This window comes from Mizuhopecten yessoensis, unplaced genomic scaffold (assembly GCF_002113885.1).
Source record: "Mizuhopecten yessoensis strain PY_sf001 unplaced genomic scaffold, ASM211388v2 scaffold3537, whole genome shotgun sequence".
In the NCBI taxonomy this organism is placed as follows: domain Eukaryota; kingdom Metazoa; phylum Mollusca; class Bivalvia; order Pectinida; family Pectinidae; genus Mizuhopecten; species Mizuhopecten yessoensis.
Window position 1 is genome coordinate 473,926 of NW_018405094.1, and position 10,913 is coordinate 484,838.

Below are 10,913 nucleotides of genomic sequence, written 5' to 3' on the forward strand. Positions count from 1 at the left end.
CCCCCCGCCCCGCCCCCTCCCTTTTTTTATTCATATGAGACTTATCAAGACTGAAAACATAAACAAAGCTAGGTCTTTTAATTTTACATTCAGACAACATGCTGTCTATAATCGCTAGAAATGTACGTCGATCGTATCACCCTTATGTGCATAAACTCCAGGACACTGGTTCTTCTACTCTGCCCATTTCTCGTTCTGTACTTACAACATCAAAAGCAGGAATGGCTTACTATCAAACTGTAGGGTAAGTGGGGGCGATTTTCCTTTTCCGACAGTGAATTTTCCCCTTCTTGAAAGTAACATCCAAGCTTCTCTAGCCTACTGTGTTTACAAGTATTCAAGATTTTGAACCAAAAACATGCAACACAAGGTTTCCACAGATTACGGTCATCATAATTATTTTATTGAGAAATATACCTTTTCCTTACATTATATAAAGGTTGATGTATTTTCATTATGCTCATTAGTGTAATTGTTGTTTTGTTGCCACTACCCTGGTTCTTGGTTCTCGGTTGAAGATGTGGAATATCTTTGATTTGACCTTGATTAAATGGGCATGTCTTCAATAATGTAGTTCTCGCTAGTTATTAGGGCTTTTCACCACCTATTGAAAGGACCTATTGGAATTGTTATGTTTCTTATTATTATTAGGGCTTGTCAACAACTGGTGAAAAGACCTATTGTTTTTGTTATGTTTCTTATTAGGGATTTCCATTTCGGATGGAAATCCCTATTCTTATTGTTATGATTTTTCTTATTAGGGATTTCCATTTCGGATGGAAATGGTTCTTCTTCTTCTTCTACCCTGATTTTGTGGCCACCTAATCTTTTGATTGGTAGCATATGTGTTGACAGTCTTATGAGTAGATTGTAGGCCAAGGTCAAAGGTTGTCATTGCAACATTTTCAAGTAGGTCAAAATTCCAATATGGCCGCCATGACGTCATAGGTTAAAATCTTACAATGGCCATAACTCAAAAATTGTTTATTGTACAGCAGTCATGTGATTATATTATTATTATTATTATTTATTCATAAAATGTTATGACAAAGAAAGTCAAATACAAATCCTCTCTGTTGGGTCAAAGTCACCAATTTTTTTCATTTTTCAATATTTTTGAAAAACTCCTTTTGCAACGTACGCCATTTTGAAAATTTCCTTAGATCTTTTGAATTGCCGACAACATATTAAAATCAATTTTTTTGAGATATTTTTCAAATTATTTATCGCACAAAAGTTTCCCAAGATAGTGTTTTCGAATTTGGTTGCGCTCTTGACTTCTTTGAAACACAATTTTTTTTTTTCCCAGGAAACATTTTTGGGTAAAACGTCAACGGCCAGTTTTCGGCAGGGGTCAAATTTCAAAAGTGATACACATTTAAAAAAAATCTCCTTAAGTGCTACAAGGTATTGGGTGCATATAAGGTGCTCATGTGATTGGCTATCACGTTTGTGAAAATAGTTGACCTTGACCTAATTTTAAAGTCTTAGGGGTCAAGTTTCTAAAACTCTGAATACGGTCTCTCCTCAATAACCAAGAGGCATAGGGTGATGATATTTGGACAGTAGCATGCTGCTATCAATTTCTTTTCATTGCAATAAAAATAATTGTGTCAAAAGTCAACTTTCGGTTTTCGGTAGGGGTCAAATTTCAAAAGTACTATATAAGGTAACACATTTGAAAATTCTTATTAACTTCTACAATATCTTGGGTCTTGATATTCCATATATAAGGTGTGCAGGTGATTGGCTATCAGGTATGTGAAAATAGTTGACATTGACCTACTTTCAAGGTCATAGGGGCCAAATGTCTAATAATTGTTATACAGACTCTTCTCAATAACCAAGAGACCAAAGGCGATGCTGTTAGCTCAGTAGCATACTGATTTCAATTGCGATTGATTGCAATACAAAAATGTATCAAAAGGGAACTTCCGGTTTTCGGCAGGGGTCAAAGTTTAATATCTTCTTTCTAAGTTCTAGAAGGTCTAGAGTCTTGATATTTCATATATAAGGTGATCGGGTGATTGGCTATAAAGTTTGTTAAACCGTAAAAACGGTTGACCTTGACCTACTTTTAAGGTCATAGGAGTCAAATGTCTTTAAACCTTAAAACGATTTCTCCACAATAACCAAGAGAGCAAGGGCAATGATATTTGGTCATTAGATTACCGCAATCAATTGCAATCGATATCAATAAAAAACATCGTGTAAAAAGTCAACTTCCGGTGTCAAATTTCAAAAGTGCTATTTCCGGTAAAAAAATGAAATCATCTTTAAAGTTCTACAAGGTGTAAAGTCTTGATATTTAATTCATAAGGTGCTCAGGTGACTGGCTATCAATTTTGTGAAAATGGTTGACTTTGAGCTACTTTCAAGTTCATATGGGTAAAATGTCTTAAACTCTTTAAACGACTTTTCCACAGGCCCTGGACACAGATATTTGGTCAGTAGCAAACTGCGATCAATTGCAATCGATAGTAATTATCCCACCTATAGATGCTATGCACGAAGGATTGAAATGAAGGAGTTAAGCAAGTAGTATATAAATATAAAATGGCAGGAACTAGGAAGACAGTATTTTGTGCCTTCCTGGATGGTTACAGATGATGATCATGTTATTTTCAGGAATGTTATTAACTTTTAAAAGGCTGTGGTTGCATTCTGCTGAAGGATGCACAATTACTTTTTCTAAGTTCACATGGCATACTATGATTAACTGTAACATCGCGGACAGGTGGGATTGACAGTGTTAACTTATTGGACTGCCATTGATGCCATGTGAACTTCGTCGTATTCATACCTATTCATCTTTAATATCAAACATGTAGTATTGAAGATAGTGCAAGAGATATGTACCCATTCAATTTTTACCTGTATTCCATTATTAGGGCCCCGTATCGGAGATACGGGTACCCTTTAGTAACCACCCTGTTTGTCTGTCTGTCTGTCTGTCTGTCCACACATTTTGTTCCTGGCTAATAACTTTGGTATTCATTGACCAATTTACATGAAACTTGGTCAAGATGTTCATTTCACAAAAATAAACACTTCGGTAAAAAGTCAAGGTCAAAGGCTAAGGTCATAAGGTTCAAAGGTCCGGGTCAAATTTTGTATCTTTTCACTGATGAGCATTTTGTTATGACATGATGAAGCAAAGTTCATCAGAATAAAACAAGGAGTAAACTGACCGAAGGTCAAGGTCATCGGGTCAGAGGTGTAGGTCAAAGGTCAAGGTCAAATTTTGTAGCCTCTCACTAATGAGCATTTTATGACATTATGAGGCAAAGTTGATCGACATTAAACAAAGACACACCGAGGTCAAAAGTCGAGGTCAAAGGTCAAGGTCATTAGGTTCAAAGGTCAAGGTCTATTTTTGCATTTTTTCACTAATGAACATTTTGTTATGACACTATGAAGCATGTTGATCAGAATTAAATAAGGACTCAACTGAACAAAGGTCAAGGTCATTGGATCAAAGGTCCAGGTTAAATTTTGTATCTTTCCACTGGTGAATAGTTCGTTATGATGCTTTGAAGCAATGTTGCTCAGAATTAAACAAGGAGTCAACTGACCAAAGGTCAAGGTCACTGGGTCAAAGGTCAAGGTCAAATTTTGTATTTTTTTTCCTGATGAACATTTTGTTATGATATTACGAAGCAAATTTTGTCGGAATTCCACAAAGAGTCAACTGACTTATGGTCAAGGTCACTAGATCAAAGTTCAAGGTCAAATTTAGTATCATTTTACTGATGAACATTTTGTTATGACATTATGAAGCAATGTTGGTCAGAATTAAACAAGGAGTCAACTTATCAAAGGTCAAGGTCACTGGGTCAAAGGTCAATGTCAAATTTTATATATTTTCCCTGAGAAACATTTTGTTATGACATTATGAAGCAAAGTTGGTCAGAATTCAACAAAGAGTCAACTGACTTATGGTCAAGGTCACTAGATCAAAGATAAAGGTCAAATTTAGTATCATTTCACTGATGAAAATTTTGTTATGACACTATAAAGCAATGTTTGTTATGATTATGACAAGGAGACAACTGACCAAAGGTCAAGGTCACTGGGTCAATGTCAAGGTCAAATATTGTATCTTTTTACTGATGAACATTATTTTTATGTTATTATGAAGCAAAATTGTTCAGAACGTAACACAGAGTCAAATGACCTAAGGTCAAGGTTACGGGGTCCAAAGGTTCAAGGTCAAGGTCAAGTTTTGTATTTTTCACCGATGAAGATTTTGTTATGATATTAAGATGCAAAGTTGGTTGGAATCAAAGAATAAGTCAACTGACCAAAGATCAGGGTCACTGGGTTAAAGGTCAAGGTCAAAGACAAAGTGGATCTCTGACTTTGACCCTTGCTCTTGATGGAGGAGGTTTTTAAAGTGAAATAAAACATATCAAAGCTAACAAATGAGTATAGCACCGGTGTTTACATTTCTGTTAGCCCAGCAAATATGGAGGTGGAAGGAAACAAGACTCACATCATAGTACATGTTATATGTATATTTTGCTTCCTTACGATTCTTTTTGAAGTCCAAATATCAGGCGTCAAGCTCAGCTATATGGGCAGATTGCTTCTTGATGATTATGGCGGATATATTGCCACAAGACGGGGCCCTCACTGACCTGTCCGTGTTCTAGTTAATGATGTTTTTTCTAAAGGTCACCAGGGTCACATATGCAACTTTTTGAGTTTTGTAATTGTGTATCAGTACTTCAGTATACATTTTAAAACAAAAACAGCATAATTTCAGAACTAAGTTTTATAATTTCATTTTTTTTTTAATTTGAAAATATAACATTTTCAGTTTAGGTTTAACATGGGTTAATTGTTAGTCAACAATTTCTAATATCAATTTTGAGTTGTTATTACAGTTTTGCTTCGGTGGTTTTTGACAATTCATTGTGATAAATTAGAAAATACTTTTAATACCAATAACAATTGTTTTATCTGTATTAACATTGAAGTGTGATACCGTATTACTTAGCTATGTGCAAATATAAGAATGTAAAAGTGAGACTAGAAGGTATCTCATTGTTCTGTACATTTCAAGTCTGGTGTCACTTACGGTCTCTGGTGACTCGTCAGAGACAGATATTAAAGGAATTGCCGACGAGTTTGGAAAAGGAATGTTTGTAACAACGGTTACACTCGTCTGCAGACAGAAAGAAGATGATTACCAGGCCGAAACCTTTATACATGTACTTCCAACGGAACAAGCATCAAAGGAAATCAGTCGACTGAAGGAGCAAGGCTACACGCGAGGTCCAATGGAGCTAGCTGACTTCACTGTCGTGGATGGAGACATCGTCGATTTATACATGTCGGGCAACATTGGTCTTCAACACAATGGTAGACGAATTCTGCAAGGAGAGGTGGTGAAATTCCCCTTCAAAACCCAAAAGGACATTTGCAAAGTGAACTGTAGTATATATGTCGTAGACAAGACATGTCCGGAACAGATGGATGACGAATGCTACCGAGGTCTACTGCATTACCGTGTCAAGGCCAGGAAACCTCTAGAGGAGAGGACTGACTCCGTGGAAGTTGTCTGGGTGAAAGTAAGGCGCTTAACATTTACAAGTTTACACAAGTGCTTCATTATCATTTATCTGATGTCTTTGTGTTTGCCATATTTGAGAAGTTAAATACATGTATATCGGGTAATAAGCTACCTATATTACCAACATATATATAAACCTGCTCCCTGCTCATGACCATGCTTTCCTTGGGAATTATATTGTTTTATGTTGTTCTGATTACATTTCACTGGTTAATCACTCTGCTGAATTTTCTGTGTTGCGCACCAAATCAGTAAATATATAGATGTGAGTCTGAAATATGACACCACCGGATAGCTCAGGGTTAACTTCTAGTACCTTAGGCAGGTATAAACGTCAACTATTGTTAAGCCCTGTGTACTACCGTTTTGCGGAGTGTAATTCTTGTTATCGTTTAGCTGAGTATAACTTTATAATTGCTACTGTTAGCCGAGTGATGATTTTACTACGGTTAAGTCATGTGTTTGGTGGCTTCTTTTAAGATCTTCATCAGTAAATTAAGTATTACTCAGATTTATACCCCTTAATTACAGACGACAAAGCGGTACCTGTCGCACCTGTCAGTGAATGGGGACAGTAAGTATGACATAATTGATTAGATTAAAACGTGTTAGGATTATTTTCATTTGTCTTTTTATAACATATGATATTACATGCGACTTATAAAAATGATTGACAATTCTGATCACAAACACAAAAAATAAAATATGCAAATATTGTAAATTTCGAAAAAATATACATCTTGAGGGGCTACCAAAAGACTAGACACAATGATCAACTATGTATAACGTCAATAACATAAAAAGGGATTATCAACCATGTGTGTATGCCCATTATATATAGAGGTATTATCAATCATGTATGTCGAAGTGAACAGGTGTTTTTTAAACTCATCATATGGTTATCTAATAATTCCGTAATTCGCATGTAGCTATATTTATATAACAAAACAAAACCCTATCTTTGCATTGACCGTATCTTCATAATACAAACGTCTCATTTAGTCCAAGCACTCACGAAATTCATCGGTTCAAAGACGACCAACAGACAGGAAATGCATAGCATATTTACTCAGATGGATACACCAAATGAAGTGAAAGAAATAGAGACGCGCGTGGAGAAACAATGCAAGGATGACACGGACAGTGTCAGATTCGCGACAACATTATACATATGGGCAAACCAGAACCAGGATGAAAAGCAGAAGAAGGTATATGTATTTATTAAAGGTGAACCTGGCCTGCTATATCCCAGTGCAGAATTGAAAAAGGCGACTAAGCTTCTTCCTTCCAGACTGCTTGAAGAGATCAAATTGTTTCTTCTATGGTTTAATCTTCGTGTCTCTGCACACCTATGATGTGTCTATCGTCTACCGTATCACCCTGTGTTGTTAAAATTTAATGACATACATTTATTTTCTATGATGCTGAATGGATTCCTTGGAAGTCAGCATTTTTTTCATCCTGATTTTAAGATATATATCTACAAATATATATTATGTCCCTCTTGTTTCAGCTTGAGAAAATGCTACATGCTGTCAGACAATATCCTTGGTGTAAAGAAGCTCGTCAGTTGGTGGCGCTGTACATGGATACAGGTGGGTAAATCAATTTGTTGTAAACATACCAATATTCTGTATGGTTGTTATTTTTCAATTGTTATCTTGTTTTTATCATTAAGTTTTTTTGTATATTTCGATCAATGGTTTTCAATGTCAAAATCTTGATTTCATTACGTGTGTGCTGGGTTTGCGATGTGAGAAGATTATTAAGAGATAAATCGAAACAGCTTCACTCTTCAACTTTTCATTTTATTCCCGGAAACACGAAGTCAAACAACAAAACATAGAAACAAGATACGGAGACGGAAAACCATAATACACAAAAAGGCAAATTCCGGGTATTTTATTGATGGTTATAATATAATTTATACCATGTATATAACACGTTACACGGGAGACTACTCCGATAAAACTTTATATCACATGTATATACGTACATCTACCACTGTTACACTCTATGGATTGTTTATTTACATCTGTGTAGGTGTATTTTCTGAGGTGTCACTCCTAAGTATGTCGAAGATGCTTGGACCGGAATGGAAGGACCTGGCGATTGCTCTCAAGCTCCCCGAGGCGCAGGTCGACTATATCAAGAACATGCAGCTGAGTGAACAAGACGCGAAGGGGAAGATGCTGGATAAATACCGACTGTCCGACTACGCCATCAGACTCGGAGACAGACTACCAGGCGAATTCTTACAGACTCTTCAGCAATGCAAATGTAGTGCTGAACTTCTTGCTTACGTGAAAATGAAAGTAAAGTAAAGCTGTTTTGAAATTGTATCATGCCGTTTACGTGTGTAACAGTACGGACTGTAAATCACAATACATGTGCAGTATATTACATATTTAGTAGGTTCATGTTTGGGTGTATAACGATCAGGCGTGTTAAACTGTTGTATTGAGACTTTTAGATATTGCCTCTATACCAATAACCATTTAATTTGTAGTGTTTTTCACTATTGAAATGTTAAACGGAAACATTAAATTTGTATCACCACATATTAACCACAGAAGGGTAAACCTCGTTACATATATATAGTATGTAATCTGTTACTTGTAAATCATTGAATTTTTGCAACTATCTGCCTTATTATTTATTGTATTTGATAAACGATTCATCTGAATAAATTTACACAAGATAATTAACTTCACGGCAAGGTCAAGTTTCCTCGCCAAAAACGCAAAAAGTCCATCAACTAAATTTTACTGATGAGTTATAGTAATACCTTGCAGTCCCGATTCTCAATTAATGTCCATAGATTTACAGACATGTCTACTGACCTACAACCCTCGTTCTCCCATTAATGTCTATAGATTTATAGTTTGTACCTCCCTGACCTATAAATGTGTACTGACCTACAACCCTCGTTCTCCCATTAATGTCTAAAGATTTATAGTTTGTACCTCCCTGACCTATAAATGTCTACTGACCTACATCCCTAGTTCTCTAATTAATGTCTATATATTTAGTTTTTGTACCTCTCTGTCCTATAAATGTCTACTGACCTACAACCCTAGTTCTCTCATTAATGTCTATTTATTTATTTTTTGTACCTCCCTGTCCTGTAAATGTCTACTGACCTACAACCCTAGTTCTCTCATTAATGTCTATATATTTAATATTTGTACCTCCCTGTCCTATAAATATCTACTGACCTACAGCCCTAGTTCTCTCATTAATGTTTATATATTTATTGTTTGTACCTCCCTGTGCTATAAATGTCTACTGATCTACAACCCTAGTTCTCTCATTAATGTCTATATATTTATTTTTTGTACCTCCTGTCCTATAAATGTCCACTGACCTACAACCCTAGTTCTCTCATTAATGTCTAAATATTTATTATTTGTACCTCCCTGTCTTATAAATGTCTATTGACCTACAACCCTAGTTCTCCAATTAATGTCTATAGATGAACAGTTTGTACCTATATATCCTGTATATGTCTGTTCACTAACAATCCTAGTTCTCCTATAACTACCAATATTTACACTATGGACTTAACAGTTCTATAACTGTACAAGGTTTGACAGTAGGTACCTCCAGTCCTTGTTCTCCAATAATGGAGTTCGTACAGAAATTTCACTATGAAATTTAAGGTCTTAAGGGCCTTTTAAATTAAAATTAAGGCGTAACAATTCACATCATTTTCACGTTCTCAAAATACAGAGACCTGTATGTGTATTCCAGATTGATATAAACTCATCATATAAATATCAAAAACTCTCACATTGGTCGTAAGTCCGAAAATCTAGAAGTCAACATGATTTTACTGACTTCATTTCTATCAGAATGGCATCACAAAACCACCAAAAACAATATACAATAATTGTTTTATATCATTATCCATTTCAAGGCTCATTTTGACCCTTTAAAGGCATTTTAGTTAAAAGGTGCTTTTAGGATCCTTTCATCAATTTCATAGCATTTGCAAGGCTTGGTCAACCCATGTATAATTGTCAATTGATTCAATTACCCCTGTCTAATATTTGTTTTACTTTTGCTATTTTACTCTTTGATATGAACTCATGTGACCATAACTTTGAAATATTTTATGTGTTTATCGAGATATTCAATATCTGGTGACGGTTTATTGTGACACATGTCTATACAAGCGACATAAGTACTTGCTATTTTTTCCTATAGAGGAACATATTGTCTATCGTGTAACAATATCTTATACATATAGTTAGACTAGAAAACTCAAAGGTCATAATTGACAATAAGCTAACACTTTTTGCCAATACGTTTGGTGTTTTGTATATGTATTAATCAGCAAATAACAAAACAAATGTTAATATAATACATGTAATAACAGACGTGGTGAATAATACTACAAAGTGATTTCGTATTAATCAAAGATTCTTTTACATTTTTCTCAATATCTCTGATCGTGTTAGAAGAAAACATCAATACGTTACAAACAGTATTTTGCCTCCGTAGCATAAATACATGTATGTTCCTCCATGAAGAAGAACTATATTATAATCACAATCATTGACGTAATTGCTTTTATATATTATATTAAAGACTAAAAACATTGTTTGAATTTGTTTTATTGTTTTACCTATGCACATTTTTGCATCATATAATGTATACAATTTACACGAGTATTAAACTTTTCCAAGTATAAGCACATTGACACTGATGATAATCGTAGCTAATTGTGTTATACCATATAACTTGATAATAACCTCTTCAAATTTGATGTGTAAACATATAAAAAAAACTACTTGGAGTTTTTAATATACAACTATGCATATTATACATTATGCTAACTTAGAAAGCACGAAATAATAGAAAATGTCCACTGCATGACAATTTCCACTTTTTCTGATTATTGTCAGATATTTCTGTTTTGAATATTCCTAATCACTTTCTGTACTCCTCGTCTGATGACGGAGAAAGAGAGTGTACTGAATGCCCATTCCTGTTAATTCTCCTTAGTGAAAACAGATTTACAAACTTTCCCCAACTGCTTGGATAACAGATATGATGGTTGTGTCCGTTTAGTCTGCATTAAGTCCCAATCCTTTTGAAGTATCACTTTGCGGTTGGTCAGATTGTTGATGTAGTGCCCATGTCCTGCTTGCATTTATTGCGAACATCGTTTCCAGGCCTGACTATTTTCTTTTTATGCTGTGTCCCATTTTTTGGGCCTTAATGTTTTACTTCTTCCTCTGTATCAAACTTAAAGTGTTCTGTTCCCAAAAGCCATACCTGATGCTTTTGTGTTTAGAAAGTAAGAAGTTTCACACACAGTACCTCTAAA

At 35.1% G+C, this 10,913-nt stretch overlaps 1 protein-coding gene across 1 annotated transcript in view; it reads left to right on the forward strand.

Moving 5' to 3' along the window:
• Positions 1-10,165, forward strand: part of LOC110447626 — a 23,175-nt gene extending 13,010 nt beyond the window's left edge. The window contains exons 12-16 of the mRNA XM_021493460.1: positions 5,069-5,576; positions 6,110-6,152; positions 6,581-6,786; positions 7,092-7,173; positions 7,622-10,165. Coding sequence (XP_021349135.1) covers positions 5,069-5,576; positions 6,110-6,152; positions 6,581-6,786; positions 7,092-7,173; positions 7,622-7,902 — 1,120 coding nt within the window. The 3' untranslated portion in view covers positions 7,903-10,165. The remainder of the gene's footprint in view (positions 1-5,068; positions 5,577-6,109; positions 6,153-6,580; positions 6,787-7,091; positions 7,174-7,621) is intronic.
• The last annotated feature ends 748 nt before the right edge of the window (positions 10,166-10,913 follow it).